Here is a 27,938-nt window from a genome sequence, read left to right as displayed (position 1 = left end):
AATAACCATCTATCTACGTCCTTCTCCCACCCTTGTCGTTGTACTAGTTTTACTGTCATCCTGTTGAATTTCACTGTCTGTATAACTCGTTATCACCTACCCCACAGCCAACAATGGACCATTGTGGGCTCCAGCTTTCCTTGACCATTGTTACTTCTTTCATTCATTTGTTCTATATCTCTCTATATCACCATCCATATCTCTCGTTTCTAGGGTTGCCAACTGTACTGTATTAGCTGGGACATCTGGGTATTTTGGGATAAAAATGGTTTGTCCCATACGGGACCGCCCTTGTCCCGTATTAGGCCCGGGGGGCACTGTGGGCCCGGACGCTGTAGGCCCCGACACTGTAAGTCCCGACAGTTTAGGTCCCGACACTCTAGGTTTCCGACATTTTAGCTCCGGACAGTGTAGGTCCGGAGGCACGAGCGCCGCCTAATGGAGGTTGCGTAGCAACCCGCCCGCTGACCCGGGCGGCCGCCATTGGTGGAGAGGGAGCACATGGCTGCTAGCTGGGTGATGTCACATGGGGCGTGTGGCGGTGACGTCACCTTGTCCCGCATTTGGGAGTGAGATAGTTGGCACCCCTACTTGTTTCCCTTTCCTCTGACTGTTTGAAGAAGGTCCTTGACCTAAAATGTCACCTATTCCTTGTCTCCAGAGATGCTGTCTGGCCCACTTGAGTTTTTTATGCCGATCTAATATTTAGAGGGATATGGAGCAAACATGGGCAAATGGGACTAGCTTAGGTGGGTCACCTTTCTCGGAGTGATGTAATTGGTCTGAAGGTCCTGTTTCCATGCTGTATGACTTTCTGACTCTGTGGCAAGCAGGGAGGATTTCAATCCAAGCTGACTGCGTAAGCATCAATGACAACACCATGCTCATCTGATCCCAGCAAATACCGTCACAGCAAGTCGCAAGAATATAACATATTCCATTGCACAAATCAAGACAGTGTTCTTGAAAGTGTTTGATGAAGGCACAATGAATTTATAGAGTGATGTCTTGATGAATACCAGGATATTCTATCATGCGCAGATCAACAGAACATCATTTCATCATTGGAAGACTGTTCCAAAAATAACTATACAAAATCACTGATAAACAGTTGGCAGCATGGATAGTGAAGATGACTATCAAGAATTAGTGTGATGTTGATCAGCTGGGCTAGTGGGCTGAGGGATGGCAAATGCAGTTTAATTCAGATAAGTGTGAGGTGTTGCATTTTGTGAAGTCAAATCAGGGCAGGAACTTCACAGTGAATGGTACGTCTACTGGGGAGTGTTATAGAGCAGAGGGTTCTGGGAGTGCAAGTAAAAAATTCCCTGAAAGTGGCGTCACAAGTAGATAGGGTGGTAAAGAAGGCTTTTTGCATGCTTCATCATTCAGGGAATTGAGTATAGAAGTTGGGACATTATGTTACAGTTGCACAAGAAGTTGATGAAGTCACACGTGAGGCATAGTGTGCAGTTTTGATCACCCTGGTTTCTGCAATACGCCATTAAGCTGAAAAGAGTGCAGAGATGATTCACAGAGATATTGCCAGGTCACGAGGACTTGCAGTTGGGAGAGATTGGGCAGGTCAGGACTTCATTCCTTGGAGTGCAGGAGGCTGACGGGTGATCTTATAGAGGTATATATGAGGTATATGAAATCATGAGGGGAATAGATAGGTTGAATGCACCCAGTCATTTACCCAGGATAGTGAAATCAAGAACTAGAGGGCATAGATTCAAGGTGAGAGGGGAAAGATTTAGGAACATGATGGGGCAACTTTTTCCATTCAGAGGGTGGTGGGCATATGGAATGAGCTACCAGATGAAGTAGTTGAGGCAGGTATAATAACAACATTTGTTGATCTCCTCTGATTATCTGTCTATCAGAGATAGACAAATTCTTGATTAGAACGGGTGTCAAGGGTTATGGGGAGAAGGCAGGAAAATGGGATTAGGAGGCAGAGATCAGCCATGATTGAATGGCGGAGTAGACTCGAATGGCCTAATTCTACTCCTATAACTTGTGAACATTTTAAGAGGCATTTGGACAGATGCATAGCTAGGAAAGGGTCAGACGGATATGGACCAAACGCAGGTAAATGGGACAGGCTTAGATGGGGCATCTTGGTCGGCATAGACGAGTTGGGCCAAAGGGTCTGTATCTACGCTGTATGACTATGATTCTAAAATAGCTTGAAACTGAGGATTACGCCTATACATTTAAAAAATATATCATAGAGTATAATGTTGGCAGCACAGAGCCTTGATAAAATGAAATTGTCTCATCATCATGTCTTCACTCTGGCAATACATTTAGCACTAACTCTGCTCAGCAACAACACACAAGCAGTAACACTGCAGCCTATTGAACTAAAGGCAGTCCATGCAGACTGGAAGAACTTACACAATGATCCAGCACGTTGATGAAGAATAAACAGACAAAACAGAAAGGTAAAAGAAAGGAAAGCTGTAGGTCATGTGATTATCTTGCAATACACATTCCAAACTCCAGGTGCACCAACTCCTTGTTGCAATTGGGTTACATGCATTGGGATTACATTTCCAGTACAAGACACCCAGTCACCACATCTGTCACGAGGAGTGCATTCAATAGCCCTGTTTGGTTCTCTCATCCCTCTCTCTGGAAAATCTATTGCCACAGATGGCAATGGAGGCCGCGTCATTGGGAATTCTAAAGCGGAGATTGATGCGTTCTTGATTAGTAAGGGCGTCAAAGGTTACGCGGGGAAGTCCAGAACCAGGGGTCACAGCTTAAGGATAAGGGGGAAGTCTTTTAGGACTGAGATGAGAAAACATTTCTTCACACAGAGAGTGGTGAGTCTGTGGAATTCTCTGCCACAGAAGGTAGTTGAGGCCAGTTCATTGGCTATATTTAAGAGGGAGTTAGATGTGGCCCTTGTGGCTAAAGGGATCAGGGGGTATGGAGAGAAGGCAGGTACAGGTTACTGAGCTGGATGATCAGCCATGATCATATTGAATGGCAGTGCAGGCTCGAAGGGCCGAATGGCCTACTCCTGCACCTATTTTCTATGTTTCTATGTTACGGGGAGAAGGCAGGAGAATGGGATTGAGAGGGAAAAAATATAGGCCCATAATTGAATGGTGGAGCAGACTCGATGGACCGAATGGCCGAATGCTGCTTCCGTATCGTATGAACTTATGAAACTCTCCATACAGCTATTCTCACTATTTACTCTAAAATAAAAACTGAAAGTCTGAAACATCGCAGCAGGAGTTGGCTAGTTCTTTAAATTTGCTTACATCAGGCCTGTATTTATTGATCGAAGGTGTTCCATTCTTGGAAAACTGAATGTTCAGAAATCGAAGCAATCTCTTGGCGTCAATGCCTCTATATAAGTCGTGCTGTGGGGTCATAGCAGGTGGTAAGGCCCCTGGAGCTCGTCCGAATGTCAATCCTGCTATCTTTCGTAATCTAATACCACAATGTCCCTCAAGGGAAAGAGCAATGATTTACTTGATGGATATTAGATAAGGGCACACTGCAATGACTAAGCAATGCAGAGTAATTTCCTTTAGAAAATACAAGGACAAAGGCTTCTCTTTAAAGTTACTGGATGGAGAGGAGATGGTTAAAAGCTGGAAAGATCTAAAATTGATGCAGGAAGGCACGATGACGCAGTGGTTACAGTTGCTGCCTTGGAGCGCCAGAGACCCGGGTTCAATCCTGACTAAGGGTGCTGTCTGTACGGATTTTGTATGTTCTCCCTGTGAAATGCATGGGTTTTCCCTGGGAGCTCTGGCTTCCTCCCACACTCCAAAGACGTACAGGTTTGGAGTCTTGGTAAAATTGTAAATTGATCCTAGTGTGTAGGATTGTGTTAGTGTGCGGAGATCGCTGGTCGGCGCGGACTCAATGGGCCGAAGGGCCTGTTGCACACTGTATCTCTAAACTAAAATAAAACAAAGTGAGCACAGGTTGGAATGGGAGCAATCCTGGAAGTGGAATTGGATAGATAGCACAGAAAAGAGAGGGAGAAAGCCATAGGATCATACTGGAGATTGATATAAGGTTTAAAGGAAAGAGAGCCATAATCTGTTGGGTTACTCTCAGATGTGGACTCACTACAGAAATTACACTGAAAATCTAATGTTGGATTTTGGCCCATATTAAGGCCAATCCAATTTATTTTATGACTAATCCAATTTATGACAATGTTAATTGGAATGAGGAGGTTATCCTGTGAATAGCAGTTGATTCTTTACAACTATTTGAGGATTAATAGTGGGTGGCACAGTGGTGCAGCTGGTAGAACTGCTGCCTCACAGTGCCAATGGTCCAGGTTCGATCCTGATTCAGCTGCTGTCTGTGTGGAGTTTGCACATTCTCCCTGTGACCACATGGGTTTCATCTGAATGCTCCACTTTCTTCCCACATCCCAAAGACCAGGGTCGTCTTAACGCATGGGCCTGATGGGCACTTGCCCGGGGCCCCACGAGCATAGGGGCCCCATGCTGATCTGTGTATGTTAAGTGACTTGCAATAAATAAATACTACTTTAAAAATGTAGGTTCAATAAGTGCTTTTTTCGCAACATTTTCCATCCCTAAGTGCTTCTCACAGCGATCTGTAAGTGCGTTTTGCAACAATGTAGCACCCTAAGTCCATCGCTAAGTGCTTTTCGGTAAGTGCTTTTCGCCGGCACGACAGTGGGGGGGGGCTGGTAGGGAAAGGGGGGTGGGGGAGAATAACGGTAGGGGCCCCAGTACACTGCTTTGCCCGGGGGCCCATAATGCTGTAAAAACGGCCCTGCCAAAGACGTGTGGGTTTGTAGGTCAATTGGGCAGTAAATTGCCCCGAGTGTGCAGGGAATGGATGAGAAAGTGGGATAACATGGAACCATTGTGAACTGGTGATTGATTGATGGTCGACGTGGACTTGGTCGGCAGGAGGTTCCGTTTCCACGCTGTATCTCTAAACTAAACTAAACTAAATTCTTCACTGCAATTTACTTAATGAAAAGAAGGACTGTGATTCAGTTCATTGCAAAACTTCAATTGCCTTAACCATTTTATTAATAAGCACTTAGTTAAAATCCATAATGCAGGCACACATCAGCACTCAGTTAATGTCATTGCTGTCAGAGAGCAGTTGTTAACGTCATCCCAGGATGCTTCATGCTTGGGTAGCATAGAGACGCAGTCATTAATTAGTGCTGCTCCCGCACTGCTCCAGGTTCAATCCTGGCCCCCGACACTCTCCGCATCTCCCTACGTCTGCATAGGCTTTACTCAAGGTACTCCGGTTTTCCTTGCACATCCCAAAGATGTGCTGGTCTGTAGGCTAATTGGTTGCTGAGTGCAGGCTAATGGTAGGAGAATCAGTCTGGAGCTGGTGGGCATGTGAGAGGGAAAATGCTAGAGATAAATAAGTATGGGGAAGGGAGGGGGAATGGGACTGCTGTAATATGTCTGAGACAGGCATAGACTTGATGGGCCAAATGTCTGCCTTCTATGTCATGTGAAAATAAGAGTATGAAAAATATAAATACCGCTCGTTCAGGATTAAAAACTGGCTGGCACGGTGATGCAGCAGGTACAGCCACCGCTTCTCAGCACCAGAGACCCGGGTTTGATCCTGACCTCGGGTACTCTCTGTGTGGACTTTGCATGTTCTCCCTGTGACCACGTGGGTTTTCTCCAGTTTTCTCCAGGTGTTTCCTCCCACATCCCAAAGACGTGCGGGTTTGAAAGTTAATTGGCTTTGGTAAATTGTCCCTGGTGTGCAGAGAGTCATAAGGTCAAAAGATCATAAGTGATAGGAGCAGAATTAGGCCATTCAGCCCATCAAGTCTACTCTGCCATTCAATCATGGTTGATCTATCTTTCCCTCCTAACCCCATTCTCCTGCCTTCTCCCCAAAACCTCTGCCATCCATACTAATCAAGAATTTTTCTATCTCTGCCTCCAATATATCCACAGCCTTCTGTGGCAATGAATTCCACAGATTCACCACGCTCTGACTAAAGAAATTCCTCCTCATGGAAGGGATGACACTCCCACTAATGGAAACATCCTCTCCACATCCACTCAAAATGAGAAAAGACGGCTGTGGAGGCCAAGTCAATGGGTATTTTTAAGGCAGAGTTTGACAGATTCTTGATTAGTACGGGTGTCAGGGGTTATGGGAAGGCAGGAGAATGGGGTTGAGAGGGCAGGATGGATCAAGCATGATTGAAAGGCGAATTAGCCAAATGGCCTAATTCTGTTCCAATACCTTACAAGCATGTTTAAAGTTCTAGAAATGGGGAGGCAGAGACAGAGGGAATATAACAGGGTGCAGACCAAAGTTAACAAGGTAATAATTATCTTAAAAACCATCAGTCAGGACAAAATGATAGTGACATAAATTACAACTAGACAAGGAACAGCCATAACTTTGGGCAAAAAAAGAGGTTTATTGAAATTGTTAAAGTCGATATTAAGTCCCAATGAATGTAGTGTGCTTGGTCAGAAGATGGGCACCGTAAATATAAAAGGTCGAAGACAACGTGCTTTTGTTTCGTTTCCAGCATCTGCAGTGTTTTGCTACAAGTACTAGTTCATGGTACTAGATGCAGGAGGAGGCCATTCGGCCCTTCGAGCCAGCACAGCCATTCAATATGGTCATGACTGGTCATCCAAAATCAGTACCCCATTCCTGCTTTCTCCCCATATCCCTTGATTCCGTTAGCTCTAAGACCTCTATCTAACTCTATCTTGAATACATCAAGAGACAGGCATAGACTTGATGGACACAATGTCCATTTACGTGGGCAAGTTGGGTTGTAAGGCCTGTTTCTGTGCTGTATGACTCTGTTTTCACCCTTGTTTATGCAATGGCATGTCACTGATATTCTCCATGGAACTTCTTCTCTGACAATAGTAGATGCAAGTTCTTAAATTGGACTTGTACTCCACTTAAATTTATTAACAACCTCTAAAGAAGCTGTGGTTACCCCCCTCTGGGGAATCATGTTGCTGAACAGATTGACTAGATTGAGAAAGTGCATCATCATTTTCCCCTTGGGACTAGATACCAGGTGAGGGCAAGAAGTCTAAAATATGATGTGTTGCTAACATTCCTTTCTGCATATCATCAGGTACAAGTTCATAAGTTCATAAGATAGAGGAGCAGATTTAGGCCATTCGGCCCATCAAGTCTATTCCGCCATTCCATCACAGCTGATCTATCTTTCCCTCTCTAACCCATTCTCCTGCCTTCTTCCCATTACTCTTGACACCCGTACTAATCAAAAGGTGCTACAAGATGCCAGAACTTCTGCTTCACGACACAGACCTGATTCAGATGCTTGGCTCCTTTTTCAAATACACTTCAATAGTGGCAGTGCCAGTTTAGTGTCTACACCATCAAACTTTGTTTTATTTCTTTCCATTTCCCCTCATGTCATTCCATTGGCAGATACTATACCAATGGCATCAGCCACTCGGCCATTTTCCCAACAAAGCCTAACACAAGTCCGCTGAGGCAGTTTATTTAACCAGTGGGGCTACTATTTGGACATCCTCATTTGATGTCCCTGCTGAGAAGGGAATAAAATGCTTTTCCGCGGTGAGTTTCTGCAATCCATAAAGCATTATTCTGTTGGGGACATACAAAGGAAAATCCAACAAAAACTTGCACAGGAAATGAAAGACAAGAGATGCGTGTTTGGGAGAGTGAGGCGGCCTGGAACGTGACAACTCCAACAGCCTGACCACAGGAGAAGACGGCAGGGGAAGAGAAAAGACATTCTGGCCTTCCATCACAGTGAGGAGGTGACTGGAGGAGGCTCACTGTGATGGATGTTTCTTTTTGTTTGGTGTTGGTTTATGATTGTGTGTGTCATTGCTTATTTTTATTGCTCTTATTGTTGGACTGTGGGTAATCTTTCATTTCATTGCGCATTTATGTGTATGTGACAAATAAAATTGACTATTGACTATGACTATGACAATTTCTACTTCCTTACACAAATGACAGTGGCTTTCAAGAGGCATTTAGATAGGCACATGGTTATGTAGGGAATGGAGGGATGTGGATCATGTGCAGGCAGATGAGATTAGTTTATCTTGGCATCATGTTCGGCACAGACATTGTGGGCCAAAGGACCTGTTCCTGCACTGTATGTTCCATGTTTGCAGAACTAGCAGAGGAACAGTAGGTTGCTGGTCTATCTCCATGCACCATGGAAAGCATTTTATCAGGATGCATCACAGCTTGGTTTGGGAATTGCTCCATCCAAGAAATTGCAACGAATTGTGGATGCAGCCCACACCATCATTCAAACCAACCTCTTTTCTATTGACCCCCTTTATACCTCACGCTACCTCGGCAAGGCCAGCAGCATAATCAAGGATAAGTCACACCCTGGCCACTCCCTCTTCTCCCCTCTCCCAACAGGCAAAAGGCATAGTGTGGAAACGCACACCACCAGATTCAGGGACAGTGTCTTCCCAGCTGTTATCAGGTAACTGAATCATCCTACCACAACCAGAGAGCAGTGCTGAACAACTATCTACCTCATTGGTAACCCTCAGACTATCTTTGATTGGACTTTACTGGCTTTACCTAGTGCTAAGCGTTATTCCCTTATTATATATCTATACACTGTAAATGGCTCAATTGTAATCGTCTTTGTGCTGACTGGATAGCATGCAACAAAAGCTTTTCACTGTACCTCGGTACACGTGACAATAAACTAAACTCAACTGAACTGAGCTGTCAATTTTGGTTGTAACTTCTGTCCTTCAGTCAGGCTTGCAGTTCACTGAGTAGCAAGTAGAAGTGGAATCTCAGAAACAATTAAGGCAAATTACTCCACTCTTTTTCACCATGGATGACTTGATTGTAATGACATATAGTCGTATAGTCGTATCACAGACTGGAGCTCGGTGATAATAATAAACTCAACCAAAATCTAAATTAGATAAAATCTGTTCAAATTAGATGAACTCTGAGCATAAATTCTGCAGAGGTTAGGATTCAAGCCCATGCCTTATAACCTATGGCACTCTAAGCAGCTTGTTTTACAGTGAAGCCATCAGGAAAGTTATTCCACCCAACTGAAAGGCACTGGAAAGGTCCAAGGTCATGTTAGTGTTAGCTTTACGATAATGATTCATACTTCAGTGCTACCAGTTTCCAAATCAGTACAGCCAACAGGTTAGTCAGCACCATCAGTAGCTGAGGCACACTGTACGAGCTCTCCTACCTCATTCTCAGCCTCTTATGACTTACCTGTTATTATATTGAATATTATGCCATTTTTAAAAACTGGGGAAAAGGAGGAACAGCAATAGAAAAAATGTATAGCAATCACAATTAAACCATCGCCTGATCAGCAAAGAAAGGTAAATTACAACCAAACACAATGTTGCCAGCCAGATTGACTGGTCATTCAACTCATTGCTGGATGTCAAGTTACATACATAGATACTTGGACAATAGGTGCAGGAGTAGGCCATTCAGCCCTTCGAGCCAGCACCGCTATTCAATGTGATCATGACTGATCATCCACAATCAGTACCCCGTTCCTGCCTTCTCCCCATATCCCTGGATTCTGCTAGCCCTAAGAGCACTTTCTATCTCTCTTTTGAATGCATCCAGTGAATCAGCTTCCACTGCCTTCTGTGGCAGAGAATTCCACAAATTCACAACTGTCTGTGTGAAAACGTTTTTCCTCATCTCAGTTCTTAATGGCCTACCCCTTATTCTTAAACTGTGGCCACTGGTTCTGGACTCCCCCAACATCGGGAACATGTTTCCTGCATCTAGCGTGTCAATTCCCTTAATAATTTTATATGTTTCTATAAGATCCCCTCGCATCCTTCTAAATTCCAGTGAATATAAGCCCAGTTGCTCCATTCTTTCATCATATGACAGTCCCGCCATCCCGGAAATTACCCTTCGTGAACCTATGCTGCAAGAATGTCCTTCCTCAAATTTGGAGACCAAAACTGCACACAATACTCCATGTGTGGTCTCACTAGGGCCCTGTACAACTGCAGAAGGACCTCTTTGCTCCTATACTCAACTCCTCTCGTTATGAAGGCCAACATGCCATTAGCTTTCTTCACTGCCTGCTGTACCTGCATGCTCACTTTCTGGGTGCTCAGGTTTCCTCCCACAGTCCAAAGACGTACGGGTTTGTTGGCTAATTGTATTCTGTAAAATTGTAAATTGTCTCCCAGTGTGTAGGATAGTGCTAGTGTATTGTTGGTTGTCGCGGACTTGATGGGTCGAAGGGCCTGTTTCCGCGCTGTATCTCTAAAGTAAAGACAAAAGTCTAAAAGACCTGGGAGGTTTCTGTAAATTTCTTCTCTGGTAAACTGCCTGAAGAGGAAGATAATCTCCTCAGGAACATCCTGGTGTAGGTCCCTTCTTCCGTCCATAAGAGGAAAGATGGTGGTGACAAGGCCACCTTGGGTACCTCCCTTGTATATCTGCCTGCCTCAATCTTCCTCACCCTCCCACAGAACCAACGAGGGAGAAGATATAACTATCTGGATGCTCATCTTCAGAACTGTGGTTGCAACGACTGACCATTGAAAGCGAGCAATAAGGAGAAGGAATCTTTTGGGGAGATGACAAAACAACAGCAAAGCCCACAGGGTATGGCAAGGAAACATTGGCAAAGCCATCAATCAACAGGGTAAAGTAATGGAAAACAGCCATAAGGATAATAACAAAGCTTCTGTGTAAAACTACCAGAGCTGAGAAGGATGGCGAGGTCATATTTCTTCTATTATTTCCCTCTGCAGGGAGTTTTATAATTGGACATATAGGATCATTGAATGGTATCATATGGACTTTGCGGTTAAAAATCATTTTTCACCCCACAATACCATACCCAATAATATCTCCATGTACATTGCCTCCCATTTTTCTGACCAAACATATCCGACTGGACACAAAAGCGCTGAAGTAACAGCCCAGGTCTGGTAGCATCTCTGGAGAACATGGACAGGTAACATTTTGGATTGGGACCCTTCTTCAGACAGTCCTGACCTCAAATGTTACCCCGCCATGTTCTCCAGAGATGTTACCCGACCCGCTGAGTTACTACAGCCCTTTTCGTTTGTGTCCTTTTGTGTAAACCAGCAACTGCAGACCCTCATTTCCATATTCTAAACATATCCAACTGTTTCTTTTCCCACGTGTTTATCAAGGTTCTCCTTAGATCAACAAGGTAAAGTAATGGACTGTTCCCCCATTAGGGAGGGTGCGGTCCTGGCCTCCAATCTACTTCATTGGAAACCTTTAAACTTTCTTTAATCAGACTTCACTGTTATATCTTTGCACTAAATGCCGTACCCTTTATCCTCTAGCTTTGCACTGTGGACGGCTTGATTGTATCCATGTATAGTCTTTATTTTGACTGGATAGCACGCAAACAAAGCTTTTTGCTGAATACTGTTCACTATACACGTGACAATAATAGACAAAACTAAACTGAACTAAATGCATCAATGCAACGTATCTCAGCCACTCCACAGTGTAACATCAAAGATAGACACCAAAAGTTGGGGACCCGAAACGTCACTCGTTCCTTTTCTTCAGAGATGCTGCCTGTCCCACTGAGTTGCTTCAGCATTTTGTGTCTATCTTCAGTGTAAACCAGCATCCGCAGTTCCTTCCTCCACAGTGTAACATGTTAGGTATTCTCATCACGCTTTGATGCACAAGGTTCCTCCTGATTTTCTTATTGGATGCATTAGCGAGTATTTTAGCTTTACTATCGTGTATGTGTGAAGGTTCTTGGAAGCAAGGCTTACCTGAGTTATCGACAGTCTCTGTGATGTTCAGCGGTGCACCCTGGGCTTGGGTCTGTGTGGTGCTTACATGTTCTGCCGGATCATCGATGTTCTCTCCTCGAATTATCGTCAGATCCTGCATGCTGAAGCTTCTTAGTCTTTCAGAGAGAGCTCCTTGTCCCTGCAGCATAGGTAAAGGTTTATTTTTAAATTGTGTCTTGCGACCATTTGCGGCGTGTGTTGGTGTGTTTGGGGCAGGCTCTGTGTACATTGTACATGTGCACCAGTTTCTTCCCAGCTGTTATCAGGCGACTGAACCATCCGACCAACAGCTGGAGAGCAGTGCTGAGCTACTATCTACCTCATTGGAGATCCTTGGACTATCTTTGATTGAATTTTACTGGACGTTATCTTGCACTGAACGTTATTCACATCATTCCCTTTAACATGTATCGATACACTGTAAATGGCTCGATTGTAATCATGTATTGTCTGTCCGCAGACTGGTTAGCACGCAACAAAAGCTTTTCACTGTACCTCGGTACACGTGACAATTAACTAAACTCAAACTCAAAATATGTCTGTGCACTTACTACTGTTCCATTTAATTAAAAAAAGAATCAAGATGGATGGAAGGAACTGCAGGTGCGGGTTTAGCAAACAAGGTACAAAGTGCTGGAGTACCGCAGTGGGGAGAACATGATATGACGTTTCGGGTCGGGACCTTCTTCAAAACTGGCAGTGATATTGAGTCAGTTGTGTTTTAGTTGCAGCTGTCTTGGCTCAGAGTAACAAGTCTATCAGGCTAACACAAAAAAAATCTGGACTCGTAAGTGATAGGAGCAGAATTAGGCCATTTGCCCATCAAGTCTACTCCTACTCCCATTTTCCTGCCTTTTCCCCATAACCCCTGAAACCAGTACTAATTGTGTGTTTACTCTAATAGATCGCCCCTCAGATTTATTCCAAGGAATAAAGGCCTAGTCGGCCCAATCTTTCCCTATAGGTCCTCGAGTCCAGGCAACATCCATGTAAACATCCATGTAAACCATCAGTCTGAAGAAGGGTCTCGACCCGAAACGTCACCCATTCCTTCTCTCCTGAGATGCTGCCGGACCTGCTGAGTTACTCCAGCATTTTGTGAATAAATATCCATGTAAACAATTATTGTTGTAATGGTATCTACCGCTGCAGAATATCCTTGTTGCTATACATCTGCAAAAAAAGAGGGTTGCGTTTAGGAGGCTAAGACATAAAATGCAAGAGTAACTCAGCAGATTAGGCAGCATCCCTGAAGAACATGGATAGGTGACGTTTCGGATCAGGATCCTTCGTCAGACACGAAGCGTGACCTATCCATGTTCTCCGGGGATGATGTCTGACCCATTGTGTTCTTCCAGCATTTTGTGTCTTTCCTTGGTAAACCAGCATCTGCAGTTCCCAGTTTCTATCTTTTAGGAGGCTGTTGGCTGGCTTTAAATATCAACAGTGCTGCACAAAAAAGGAGATGGGGAAGAATTTCTTTAGTCAGAGGGTGGGTGAATCTGTGGAGGCCAAGTCAATGGACATTTTTAAGGCGGAGATTATTATATTTTTGATTTTCAATGGTGTCAGGGGTTATGGGGTGACGGCAGGAGAATGGGGTTGAGAGGGAAGGATAGATCAGCCATGATTGAATGGGGTAGATTTGATGGACGAATGGCCTGGTTCTGCTCCTAGAACGTATGAACATTTTCAGGTACATAATCAGTGAGCTGTCTATAGTGGGGTAAGATTATTACAGAGATCTTGCTGACTGTATTTAAATTAGGCACAACCACAAAAGCACCATCTGTTTCCTCCACAGCATACAACCCCCCCTCCCCCCCCCAGATGGCTAATCTCATCTGCTGGGTAAAATGCTGGAAAAACTCAACAAGTCTGGCAGCATCTGTGGAAAGAGAAGAGGGGTAGTTCTGAAATAGTGCGGCACGGTGGCGCAGCGGTAGAGTTGCTGCCTCACAGTGCCCGAGACCTGGGTTTGATCCTGACTACAGGTGTTTGTCTCTACGGAGTTTGTGACCAGTGTGGGTTTCTCCAGGTTCTCAGGTTTCTTCCCACACTCCAAAGACGTTCAGGTTTGTGGTCAATGGACTAGGTATAATTGTAAATTGTCCCTAATGTGTGTAGAACTAGTGTAAGTGTGTGGGGATCGCCGGTCGGAGTGGACTCAGTGGGCCGAAGGGCTTGTTTCCGCGTTGTATCTCTAAACTAAATTAAAACACGTCTTGTTTCTCTTTCCACAGATGATGCTTTTTATTTATTTTTTAATTTTAATTTACAGTGGAGAGTAATATAATACCAGAGTTCTGTGGTACCATGAGACTTCAGGATGGCTAATGTTGTGCCTTTATTTTATAAGGGCAGGAAGGACAGGGCAGAGAACTACAGAGCCGAACATCAGTGGCGAGAAAGTTAATGGAAGGGTTTCTGAGGGACAGGATGTGGTTAAACCAGGAGAGCAAGAATGGCAGGGCTCGGGGGAGTGTTGGAGACATAGATTGGGTGGATGTTTATATATTTTTTTCTCAGGCTGGGAGAGTCTAAAATGGTGAGAGTGGAAAGATTTAAAGGTGAAAATTTGTTCACACAGGATGTGGTGGTGTCATAAGATCATAAGTGATAGGAGTAGAATTAGGCCATTCGGCCCATCAAGTCTACTCCGCCATTCAATCATTGCTGATCTATCTCTCCCTCCTAACCCCATTCTCCTGCCTTCTCCCCATAACCTCTGACACCCGTACTAATCAAGTAGTACTAATTCCAAGTTATGGGATGAACTGCCATAAGAAGTAGTATAGGTGGGTACAATTTAACGGAAAGGTACATGGATCAAAAAGGTTTAAAGGCAAATAGGACATCCATCCAAATGGGAGAAGCTCAGGTAGACACTTGGTTGCCTTGGAAGAGTTGGATCAAAGGGCCTGATTCTGCACTGCATGGCTTTAACTAAACAATATCTTAAAAGCATGTCATAACATTTTACGAATCTCTTCCAAAATTAATCTAATCTTCTCTTTTGGAATTAGGCAAGTCAACTGCTCGTTTCTAGAATTTTCCATTTCTCCTTCGGAATTCGCGTTTTGAAACGTAAACCACTGACTTACTTGTGCCAGTCTTGATATGACTCACAGGCAGCTGTGCCGGGCCACAAAGACAGGCTGAAGGCACTCAGGGTTTCCCAGCACGTTACACAACTCATATCATTAACCCCTCTCCCGACAAAATAGAATGACCACCTGCTGCAAACCCACAAGCCACACTGGCACACAGGATATTCCGATCTGTGCACTTTCATGCAGTCACAGGGACTGAGCTTTGCAAGAATTGCATTCAACGCCAGTTAACGCACAATGCCAGTGCCAGCACTCGGCATGTTAGAAAATACCGGGATTATTTGATCGCCAGGGGTATTCAGACGCTGACACAATCACGTGCAGTTTGCATCTTCCACAGTTTTAATTTCCATGCAAGTTAATCTTCCCCTCGTAAACAGTTATAAAACAAATGCTTTATATGTATAAAACAATTATTTTATATAAATGTTTAATATCTTCAAGAGGCTTTTAGATAGGCAAATGAATGGAGGGATCTGGATCACATGCAAGCAGAAGAGATGAGTTTAATTTAGCCTCAATATTACAATGCAGGCATCTGTCTAATTATTCCAAGTGGGTTAAACCCTCTGTTAAGATACAGGATAAAATGAATAGCAAAGTAGAAACAGCTGGAGGAACTCAGTGGCACAGACATTGTGGGTCAAAGGGCCTGATACTGTGCTGTACTGTTCCCCATTGACTGCTCGCACAGATGTATAAAAAGAAGGCATAATTATGGATGTCAAATATACCAATGGACCTTGGCAGAATGCTTAGGAAGCAGGAGGCAGAACAGTGTGGCTTAAATAACATATAATAGACAATAGGTGCAGGAGTAGGCCATTCGGCCCTTTGAGCCAGCACCACCATTCAATGTGATCATGGCTGATCATTCTCAATCAGTACCCCGTTCCTGCCTTCTCCCCATACCCCCTGACTCCGCTATCCTTAAGAGCTCTCTCTTGACATCAAACATTTGATACTTCCATGTAACTACATTTCACACCGGGGAGGCACGGTGGCATAGCGGTAGAATTGCTGCTTTACAGCGCCAGAGACCAGGGTTCGATCCCCATTACGGGAGCTGTCTGTACGGAGTTTGTACGTTCTCCCCGTGACCTGCGTGGGTTTTCTCCGGGAGCTCCGGTTTCCTCCCACATTCCAAAGACGTGCGGGTTTGCAGGTTATTTAGCTTTGGTAAAAGAACATTGTAAATTGTCCCTCGGATAGTGCTAGTGTGCAGGGATCGTTGGTCGGCTCGGACTCAGTGGGCCTGTATCTCTAAACTAAACTAAACCTCTTCTCGCTTTATCTGACACCTTCTTGTCTCCCTTTTATCTCTAGCCTTTGTCACTTACTCCACCCATCTGCCAAACAAAATCTCTCACACCTATATCTACCTCTCACTTGCCAGGGTTTGCCCTGCCCCTATCTCTCTTTTCCAGCTTACTCCCCCCTTTACCACAGTCAGTCCAAAGAATGGTCCAACTTGAAACATCACCTGTCCATTGCCTCCACAGATGCTGTCTGACCCGCTGAGTTCCTCCAGCACTCTATTTTGCTAATCATTTTATCCTGTATTTAGGTTTAACCCGTTTGGATTAACCCATTTGTAATAATTAGCCAGGTGCAGTATAGATCAGGACCTGATAAGTAACTGATAGTTCACAGTGATATCTCTCGGTTCAATGTTCTTCAATCCTATCCACAAATTACAATGTTTTCAGCAAAGGTTAGCATATGGAAACATAGAAACATAGAAAATAGGTGCAGGAGGAGGCCATTTGGCCCTTCAAGCCAACACTGCCATTCATTGTGATCATGGCTGATCATCTACAATGTGCCTGCCTTCTCCCCATATCCCTTGATTCCACTAGCCCCTCGAGCTCTATCTAACTCTCTTTTAAGTTCATCCAGTGAATTGGCCTCCACTGCCTTCTGTGGCAGAGAATTCCACAAATTCACAACTATCTGGGTGAAAAAGTTTTTCTCACCTCGGTTTTAAATGGCCTCCCGTTTATTCTTAGACTATGGCCCTTCGATCTGGACTCCCTCAACATTGGGAACATTTTTCCTGCATCTAGCTTGTCCAGTCCTTTTATAATTTTATACGTTTCTATAAGATCCCCTAAATTCCAGTGAGTACAAGCCCAGTCTTTCCAATCTTTCCTCATATGATAGTCCCGCCATCCCGGGGATTAACCTCGTGAACCTACGCTGCACTGCCTCAATAGCAAGGATGTCGTTCCTCGAATTAGGAGACCAAAACTGCACACAATACTCCAGATGTGGTCTCACCAGGGCCCTATACAACTGCAGAAGGATCTCTTTACTCCAATACTTAAATCCTCTTGTTATGAAGGCCAACATGTCATTAGCTTTCTTCACTGCCTGCTGTACCTGCATGCAGGTACTTACATTTGGACTTACATTTCTGAAGGCATTGGTCAATTCACTCATATTGGTAATAATGCTCTTTCTCACTCCATAAAGCACATCCAAATATAGTGAGCCTTTTGTAGATTTTTTCCTTTCCTTTGCTCCTGGCTAATGCAATTAACTTCATTATTCCTGTTCATATTAGAAGTCACAGATTTCTCAAGACTTTAGACCACTCATCAGAGCTTCTCCTCTGCATAATTCCAAACTAAGCCTCCATCCATTTATGCTTCAAAGTCAATGGTTCAGCAATCAAGTCAAGTCAAATTTATGGCAAAATGCAAGCAATCATAATCAGACACAGTTTATGAGTGCAGGGTTAGTAGCTGTGCAATCCGAATTACCTTCCCTTCTTTTATCTCCATACAAAGGATTAGATTGAGAAGGTGAGATACCTATTGCAGAAAAAGCAGTTAATGAAAGCTGGCACAGGTACATGGAGAGAGAAAGACTTGTTGCAGGCTGCTCGCGTTGAACACGTACAATTATTGTCTGTCACTTATATCCAACCTCATGCATTCCATTCCAAGGACTTCAATCAGACTGAATGCACAGTGCTGAGTATAACTGACACTTGATATTTCCACATGTGTTCATATTCCTTCCTACAGCCACCACCTTTAACGATGCAACACAGGCAAAGATGTCGGAATTAGGAACTGCAGATGCTGCTTTTGGTGGAGAAACTCGGTGGACCAGCCAGCAATTCTGGAGAACATGGATAGGTGACATTTCCAGTCGGATCTGAAGAAGGGCCCCAGCCCGAAAAGTCACCTATCTATCCATGCTCTGCAGGGATGCTGCCTGACCCATTGAGTTACTCCAGCACTTCGTGTCTTTTACAGCCAAAGATTGCCAATGCAAAAATAAGTCAGAATTACAACACTAGTTGTAGCCGTTTGGAAGCTGGTACACTGTTCCAGGAGGAATTGTGAATGAAATATATTAAATAAATATATTAAAAAATATATAAATGGAACAGGATTGTACTTTGTATTTTATGAACTGCTCTTATACCATAATGTCAACTACACAGAATTTAAAAGTTTTAATTGCCTTTTAATTGTCAAAGTCATAAAAGTGATATTTACGTTTTTTTAGATTTCTTGGATAACAAAAGTATATAATGACATTCTATGAAGTTCGCTTTGTGCTCTGGGGAAAGAATGATTTTCTCTGTTGATTTTCCCTCCTCTTGACTTTGATTACTAGTAACTCAGTGGGTCGGATGCAATATGGAAAGGCAATGCTTTGGGCCAGGACCCTTCTTTAGACTGAGTATGGGAAGGAAGCTGGAAGAGAGGAGAGGCAAGACAAAGCCTGGCGGGTAATTCGTTGGCTTTTTTGCAGAGGTTTTGAGTAACGAAAGTTGCATAGGATTCTGGTGAGATCACACCGGAGGTATTGTGTACAATTCCAAACTCCTCATGGAACCAATGACTCTCTCTTTGCCTCCACAGAGGCTGCCTGACTCAAAACATCGCCAATCCATGTTCTGCAGAGATGCTGCTTGATGCCTGTATTACTCCAACACCTTACGTCTTTTAGATTATACTGTTTAATTTGAATACGAGCATGTTTGAGAAATGAGGGCAGGCGCTGAGCAAATTGAATTCTGTTAAATAAAAAGGTGTTAATCTGAACAACCATCAAAGCTGTAAAAAAATTAAACTCCGAACACAGTAATCAGATTGACCAAACTATTAGTTAAAATCAAGTTATTCACAAAATGCTGGAGTAACTCAGCAGGTCAGGCAGCATCTCGGGAGAGAAGGAATGGGTGACGTTTCGGGACGAGACCCTTCTTCAGATCCGACTGGAAATGTCACCTATCCATGTTCTCCAGAGTTGCTGGCTGGTCCGCCGAGTTTCTCCACTAAACCAGCATCCGCCGTTCCTAATTCATTTTGTGAATAAATCGATTTGTACCAGTATCTGCAGTTATTTTCTTATAGTTAAAATCAAGTGATCTACTTTCTTTCTGAATGAATGAATGAATGATTTAGGGCTAACGGAATCAAGGGATATGGGGAAAAAGCAGGAACGGGGTACTGATTTTGGATGATCAGCATGATCATATTGAATGGCGGTGTTGGCACGAAGGGCCGAATGGCCTACTCCTGCACCTATTTTCTATGTTTCTATGATACTTTACCTAGGTACATTGAAATGCTTTTCATACGACTTAGGCAGTACACAAGAGTCGGATTAGAAGGATTAGAACACAGTAGAAGGATGAGAGGGGATCTTATCGAAACATATAACATTATTAAGGGGTTGGACACGTTAGAGGCAGGAAACATGTTCCCAATGTTGGGGGAGTCCAGAACCAGGGGCCACAGTTTAAGAATAAGAGGTAGGCCATTTAGAACGGAGATGACGAAAATCTTTTTCAGTCAGAGAGTTGTGAATCTGTGGAATTCTCTGCCTCAAGGCAGTGGAGGCCAATTCTCTGAATGCATTCAAGAGAGAGCTAGATAGAGCTCTTAAGGATAGCAGAGTCAGGGGGTACGGGGAAAAGGGAGGAACGGGGTACTGATTGAGAATGATCAGCCATGATCACATTGAATGGTGATGCTGGCTCGAAGGGCCGAATGGCCTCCTCCTGCACCTGTTGCCTATTGTCTATTGCCACGTGTCTGGTGCCGAGAAAGTTACAAAGTACCGAACAGTCTTATCTACCGCCTGCCGCAGCAGTTTAGTTTAGTTTAGTTTAGTTTAGTTTAGTTTAGTTTAGTTTAATATAGTTTAGTTTAATTTGAGATGTCCTCATTCTTTAGGAACAGGGGTTCCCCTCTTCCATCATAGATGAGGCCCTCACTAGGATCTCCTCCATATCCTGCAGCTCCACACTTGCTCCCCCTCCCACCAATCGCAATAGGGACAGTCCCCCTAGTCCTCACCTTTCACCCCATCAGCCGTTGCATACAGTATATAATCCTCCGGCATTTTCGCCACCTCCAGCGGGATCCCACCACTAGCCCATCTCCACCCCTTTCCGCTTTCCGCAGACACCGTTCCCTCCGCAACTTCCTGATTAACTCGCACCTTCCCACCCAAACCTCTCCCTCTCCAGGTACCTTCCCCTGCAGCCGCAGAAGGCGCAACACCTGTCCCTATACCTCTACATCCAAGGACCCCGACAATCCTTTCAGTTGAGGCAGAGGTTTACTTCAACCTCCTCCAAACTCAACTTTTTAACTAGGGAGATGGATATGCAGGGAATGTAGGGATATGGATCTCATGCAGGCAGAGATTAGTTTAGCTTGGCATCATGTTCAGCATGGAAATTGTGGAGTGAAGGACCTGTTCCTGTGTTGTACTATTCTATGTTCTATTCATCTCAAACAGGCACCCTTCCAGACTGGTGTACACCTACATCTGGTTGTATATGGGAGAAATTGTCTAACATCACCACATACGGGAGATTGGTGAGCAAAATTAGAGCACATGGTATTGGGGATAGGGTGTTGACATGGATAGAGAATTGGTTGGCAGACAGGAAGCAAAGAGTAGGAGTAAACGGGTCCTTTTCAGAATGGCAGGCAGTGGCGAGTGGAGTGCCGCAAGGCTCGGTACTGGGGCCGCAACTATTTACAATATATATTAATGATTTGGGTGAAGGAATTAGAAGTAACACTAGCAAGTTTGCGGATGACACAAAGCTGGGTGGCAGTGTGAACTGCGAAGAGGATGTTAGGAGGCTGCAGGGTGACCTGGACAGGTTGAGTGAGTGAGCAGATGCGTGGCAGATGCAGTATAATATTGATAAATGTGAGGTTATCCACTTTGGCGGCAAAAGCAAGAAAGCAGATTATTATCTCAATGGTGTCAGGTTAGGTAAGGGGGAAGTGCAACGAGACCTGGGTGTTCTTGTACACCAGTCACTGAAAGTTGGCGTGCAGGTACAGCAGGCAGTGAAGAAAGCTAATGGCATGTTGGCCTTCATAACGAGAGGATTTCAGTATAGGAGTAAAGAGGTTCTTCTGCAGTTGTATAGGGGCCTGGTAAGACCACATCTGGAGTATTGTGTGCAGTTTTGGTCTCCGAATTTGAGGAAGGACATCCTTGTAATTGAGGCAGTGCAGCGTAGGTTCACGAGATTGATCCCTGGGATGATGGGACTGTCATATGAGGAAAGATTGAAAAGACTAGGCTTGTATTCACTGGAGTTTAGAAGGATTTTATAGAGACATATAAAATTATAAAAGGACTAGACAAGCTAGATGCAGGAAAAATGTTCCCAATGTTGGGGGGTCCAGAACCAGGGGCCACAGTCTTAGAATAAAGGGGAGGCCATTTAAAACTGAGGTGAGAAGGAACTTTTTCACCCAGAGAGTTGTGAATTTGTGGAATTCTCTGCCACAGAGGGCAGTGGAGGCCAAATTACTGGGTGAATTTAAGAGGGAGTTAGTTAGAGCTCTGGGGGCTAGTGGAATCAAGGGATATGGGGAGAAGTTGGGCACAGGTTACTGATTGTGGATAATCAGCCATGATCATAATGAATGGCGGTGTTGGCTCGAAGGGCTGAATGGCCTCTTCCTGCACCTTTTTTCTATGTTTCTATGTTTATAACAAACCTGATTAGATCATTTTTGTGTGTGTAGGAAATGTAGCACAGTTACAAATGAAGGGCAACTCATAAACTAGGAAATTAAAAGTAATATCTATGCTGGAGAAGAATCTCCATGCTGTGCTCCTGTGCATAGCTTTCTCCTTCTAGCATGGAACAAATATTGTTCGTAGAGAAGACAGATTTCAGGAATCGAGGGTTCAAACGGACTTGGGAGTGCTGGTGCAGGATTCCCAAAAGGTTAATTTGCAAGTTGAATCAGTAGTAAGGAAGACAAATGCAATATTGGCATTTATTTCGAGAGCACTAGAAAATAAAAACAGTGATGTAATGCTGAGCCTTTATCAGACACTGCTCCGACCGCATTTGGAGTATTGTGAGCAGTTTTGGGCCCCATGTCTTAGGAAGGATGTGCTGGTATTGGATCGGGGTCAGAGGAGGTTTATGAGAATAGTGCCTTGGATGAGTGGGTTAACGTACGAGGAGCATTTGATAGCACTGGACCTGTACTCATTGGAGTTTAGAAGGATAAGGGGGGACCTCATTGAAACTTGCCGAATAATGAAAGTGCTGGATAGAGTGGATGTGGAGAGAATGTTTCCATTAGTGGGAGTGCCTAGGACTAGAGGGCACAGACTCAGAATAAAAGGACATACATTTAGAAAGGAGGAGGAATTTCTTTAGTCAGACGGTGGTGAATCTATGGAATTCATTGCAACAGACGGCTGTGGAGGCTGTTATTGGGTATTTTTAAGGCAGAGATTGAGTTTCTTGTTAATAAGGGTGTCAAAGGTTCTAGGGAGAAGGCAGGAGAATGGGCTGAGAGGGTAAGATAGATTAGCCATGATTAAATGGCAGAGTAGGCTCGATGGGCTAAATGAGGTAATTCTGTTTCTATGACTTATGAACTCTGAACTATGGCAGAAGCCTACTAACTTCTTAATGATTAATGCAAAATGGATACAATTTTGACTTCATTTTTCAAGATTTGGACAATGCTGACAATTGCAGCGTTTGTTGCCCCTCCCAAATTGTCCTTGAGAAGGGGGAGGCGAGCTGCCTTCTTGAATGGCTGCATTATTTTATCTTCTTTGCGAATGTATTATGATGGAAAGAAAATAATACAGGCATTGTGTAAGCTGTGCATAAGAAACCATGCATTAAAACAAAAGCATAAATGAAATACATTAATATCATTACAGTTATACCACATGTTCTCTGAAGTTCAGCATTTTAATGGTATTTCCCTATTCCTCTTTTGGATTTCTGTATTAAAGTTGAGAACTGTGTTAAATGCTAAATTGATTTAATCAGTAATTGTGTGGTTCATCAAAGTGCTGGAGTAACTCAGCGGTTCAGGCAGCACCTCTGGAGAAAAGGAACAGGTGACGTTTCGGGTCGAGACCTTTCTTCAGACTGAGAGTCAGGGGAAAAGAAAACAAGAGATATAGACAGGACATGGAACAAATGAATGAAATATATGCAAAAACAATAATGATATTAATTGTATATTAATGATTTGGATGAGGGGATTGACGGCTCTGTGGACAAGTTTACGGATGGTATGAAAGTAGGTGGAAGGGCAGGTAGTGTAGAGAAAGCAGGGACTGCAGAAGGACGTGGACAGGTTGGGAGAGTGGGCAGAGAAGTGGCAGATGGAATGTAGTGTAGCAAAGAGTGGAGTCATGCATTTATCATAGTAGGAATAAAGGGGAGAATCAGAAATCAGAGGTGCAAAGGGACTTGGGAGTGCTGGTGCAGGATTTCCAAAAGGTTAATCTGCAAGTTGAATCAATAGTAAAGAAAGCAACCTCAAAAAGCATTTATTTCAAGAGGTCCTGTATATAAAATCAGGGATGTAATGCTGAGGATCCAGAAGGCGGTGGGAAGGCCGCATTTGGAATATTGTGAGCAATTTTGAGCACCGTATCTGAAGGATGTGCTGACTCTGGAGAGGGACCAGAGGTTGTTTACAAGAATAATCCCAGGAATGAGTAGGTTAACCTAGGATGAGCATTTGTCGGCATTGGGCCTGTACTCGCTAGTTTATAAGAATGAGGGGAGACCTCATTGAATCAGACAGAATAGTGAAAGGGTTGGATAGAGTGGATGTGGAGAGGATGTTTCCACTAGTGAGAGAGTCTAGGACTAGAGGTCATAGCCTCAGAATTAAAGGACGTTCTTTTAGGAGGGAGATGAGGAGAAACTTCTTTAGTCAGAGGGTGGTGAATCGGTGGAATTCTTTGCCACAGAAGGCTGTAGAGGCCAAGTCAGGGGATAATTTTAAGGCAGAGATAGATATATTCATGATTAGTACAGGTGTCATTGGTTATGGGGAGAAGGCAGGAGAATGGGGTTAGGAGGGAGAGATAGATCAGCCATGATTGAATGGCAGAGTAGACTTGATGTGCCGAATGGCCTAATTCTACTCCTACCCCTTATGACCTTATGATGATCAACGAAAGATGGAGCCCACAAAGATGGTTCATTGTTGGCTGTGGGGTAGATAATAACGAGTTATACAGTGAAACTCAACCGGACGACAGTGAACCTAGTATGACAATTAGGGTGGGGTAGAGGCAGAGAAAAGGGGGATGCAAGGGTTACTTGAAGTTAGAGAAATCAATATTCATACCGCTGAGTTGTACCCTGCCCAAGCAAAAAATGAGGTGCTGCTTTTGTGTCTATCTTCGGCTTAAAGCAGCATCTGCAGTTCCTTCCTACACATTGTGTGAGCCATCGTTGTTTGTGCTTTTGTCTTGGAATCATTGTGTCTTGCATTTGAGAGGCAATGCAAGTTAATATTTTACACTGGGAAAGTCACCCACTGAAAAGGTGAAGTGATACTCTTGTCATGAGTATGTAGGTGGCCAGAAAGCTATTAATAGATAATAGACAATAGACAATAGGTGCAGGAGGAGGCCATTCGGCCCTTCGAGCCAGCACAGCCATTCAATGTGATCATGGCTGATCATTCTCAATCAGTACCCCGTTCCTGCCTTCTCCCCATACCCCCTGACTCCGCTATCCTTAAGAGCTCTATCCAGCTCTCTCTTGAATGCATTCAGAGAATTGGCCTCCACTGCCTTCTGAGGCAGAGAATTCCACAGATTCTCAACTCTCTGACTGAAAAAGTTTTTCCTCATCTCAGTTCTAAATGGCCTACCCCTTATTCTTAAACTGTGGCCCCTTGTTCTGGACTCCCCCAACATTGGGAACATGTTTCCTGCCTCTAACGTGTCCAACCCCTTAATAATCTTATACGTTTCGATAAGATCTCCTCTCATCCTTCTAAATTCCAGTGTATACAAGCCTAGTCGCTCCAGGCTTTCAACATATGATAGTCCGGCCATTCCGGGAATTAACCTAGTAAACCTACGCTGCACGCCCTCAATAGCAAGAATATCCTTCCTCAAATTTGGAGACCAAAACTGCACACAGTACTCCAGGTGCGGTCTCACTAGGGCCCTGTACAACTGCAGAAGGACCTGTTTGCTCCTATACTCAACTCCTCTTGTTATGAAGGCCAACATTCCATTGGCTTTCTTCACTGCCTGCTGTACCTGCATGCTTCCTATCAGTGACTGATGCACTAGGACACCCAGATCTCGTTGTACGTCCCCTGTTCCTAACTTAACACCATTCAGATAATACTCTGCCTTCCTATTCTTACCACCAAAGTGGATAACCTCACACTTATCCACATTAAACTGCATCTGCCATGCATCCGCCCACTCACACAACCTGTCCAAGCCACCCTGCAACAGATCTCCTAATGCAGTGGTACCCCAAACCTCTCTTTACAGCACATCCCCTTCCATGTTTATCAGCTACCCATAAACTCATGTTATAAGGGCAGAATTGGGCCATTCGGCCCATTGAGTCATCTCCGCCACTCAATCATGGCTGATCTATCTTTCCCTCTCAACCCCATTCTCCTGCCTTCACCCCATAACCCCTGACTCCCTTAATAATCAAGACCCTGTCAATCTGTGCTTTAAAAATACCCAATGACTTGGCCTCAACAGCCGTCTGTGGCAATAAGTTCCACAGATTCACCACCTCTAACTAAATAAATTCCTCCTCATCTTCTTTTTAAAGGTAAGTCAGGTCCTAGATTCTCCCACTAGTGGGCACATCCTCTCCACATCCACTCTATCCAGGCCTTTCACTATTCGGTAAGTTTCAATGAGGTCCCCCCTCTTCCTTCTAAACCCCAGTAGAGGGCCAGTGCCGTCAAACGTTCATGCACCATTCACTTATCATATCATATCATATATATATACAGCCGGAAACAGGCCTTCTTGGCCCACCAAGTCCGTGCCGCCCAGCGATCCCCGTACATTAACACTATCCTACACCCACTAGGGACAATTTTTACATTTACCCAGCCAATTAACCTACATACCTGTACGTCTTTGGAGTGGTTTATATGGTTTATATTTCAATCCCTTCATTTCCATTTATTTTACTTTTTGTATTTGATATTGTTAAGTAATTTTTAAAACACTGCCTCAATCCTCTCTGCTGACTCCTGTTCAAAGAAATGTGCTATACAAATAAAATTGACTTGACTTGACTTGACTAACATTAGGAGCAATACGTTGTTCATTAGAAATATTTTTTTGCCAAGTGATATTGTCCATTCTTTCTCTTTTTCCACCGAGGTTCAGAGACAACTATAATCGTGCCATCATGGTCCCAGCTCTGACCAACTAACAAAAACCTGAGGAAGAATGGTCTCGACCTGAAACGTCACCCATTCTTTCTCTCCAAAGATGCTGCCTGTCCCACTGAGATACTCCAGCATTTTCATGCCTGCCGAACAAAAACCTTAATTGGTTGGCCATTCTTCCCCTTCATTTTCAGGCTTCTGAGCAGTCCTTCCACAAGCTAGGGGACCATCCAATTCATCTCCACCCTATTGTGGACATTGGACTTCGTCTATGGAACTGATGCGCTACAATGCTGAGAACTATATTCTGCACTCTGTATCTTCCCCTTTGCTCTATCTAATGTACTTGGGTTTGACTTGATTGTATCTATGTATGGTATATCTGATCTATTTGGATAGCATGCTCAATAAAGCTTTTCATTGTACCTTAGTACACAAGACAATAATAAGCCTCAACCTAAACCACTGTACATTGGCAGAAGCTACATTGCCAATACAACAACATTAATCTCCATGAACTGAAGGAAAGTGATTATCAGATGAATTGAAGATCACTCCCAACTATGACCAGAACAAAGAATAATAGAGATTTAATTTTTTTTTATTTTAAGGTGAAAGCGGTAAAGTTTAAAGGAAATGTGTGGGCCAAGTTTTTTTTACACAGAAGGTGGTGGGTTCCTAGCACATGGTGCCAGTGGTGGAGGCAGATACAAGATTGTTATTTATGAGGTTTTTATATAGGTGCATGGCAATGCAAGGAATGGAAGGCAATGTGATTAGTTTCGCTTGCCATCTTGTTCAACACTGACATTGTGGGCCGAAGGGCCTTTCTCTATGCTGTACTTTTCTATGTTCTGAGTTCAATCTGTTTAATAGCTATAAATAATGGTTTGTTGGACTGTCAAGAATCATCCAACCAGGTAAATAGAGTCTACTTGCTTTCCGATTGGTAGGTAATTGGTAGATTGGTAGATGGGTAGATCGTCTTTAAATTCAGGAGAGGTGCCAGAAGATTGGAGGGTGGCAAATGTTGTGCCTCTTTTCAAGAAGGGCTGCAGGGAAAATGCTGAGAACTATAGGCCAGTGAGATTAACATCTGTAATTGGAACGTTACTAGAGGATATTCTGAGGGACAGGCATTTAGATGGACAAGGGATGATTAGGGACAGTCAGCATGGTTTTGTACGTAGGAGCTCGTGTCTCACAAATCTGATTGTTTTTTGAAGACGTGACCAAAAAGGTCGATGAGGGCAGAGCTGTAGATGTATATGTGGACTTCGGTAAAGCATTCGACAAGGTTCCTCATGGTAGGCTGCTCTGGAAGGTTAGATCGCATGGGG

The 27,938-nt window shown here is 43.9% G+C and overlaps 1 protein-coding gene across 2 annotated transcripts in view; it reads right to left on the bottom strand.

Annotated features, from left to right (window-relative positions):
- The window catches only part of reep1 (receptor accessory protein 1), a 101,024-nt gene that overhangs the window by 13,766 nt on the left and 59,320 nt on the right, over positions 1 to 27,938 (bottom strand). For both annotated transcript variants that reach the window (XM_078411302.1, XM_078411390.1), the window contains exon 6: positions 11,796 to 11,955. In XM_078411302.1, the coding sequence (XP_078267428.1) occupies positions 11,796 to 11,955 (160 nt within the window). The remainder of the gene's footprint in view (positions 1 to 11,795; positions 11,956 to 27,938) is intronic.

The sequence above is a fragment of the Rhinoraja longicauda genome, chromosome 1 (assembly GCF_053455715.1).
Source record: "Rhinoraja longicauda isolate Sanriku21f chromosome 1, sRhiLon1.1, whole genome shotgun sequence".
NCBI classification, from domain to species: Eukaryota; Metazoa; Chordata; class Chondrichthyes; order Rajiformes; family Arhynchobatidae; genus Rhinoraja; species Rhinoraja longicauda.
This window is presented reverse-complemented; position numbering and strand designations above follow the sequence as displayed.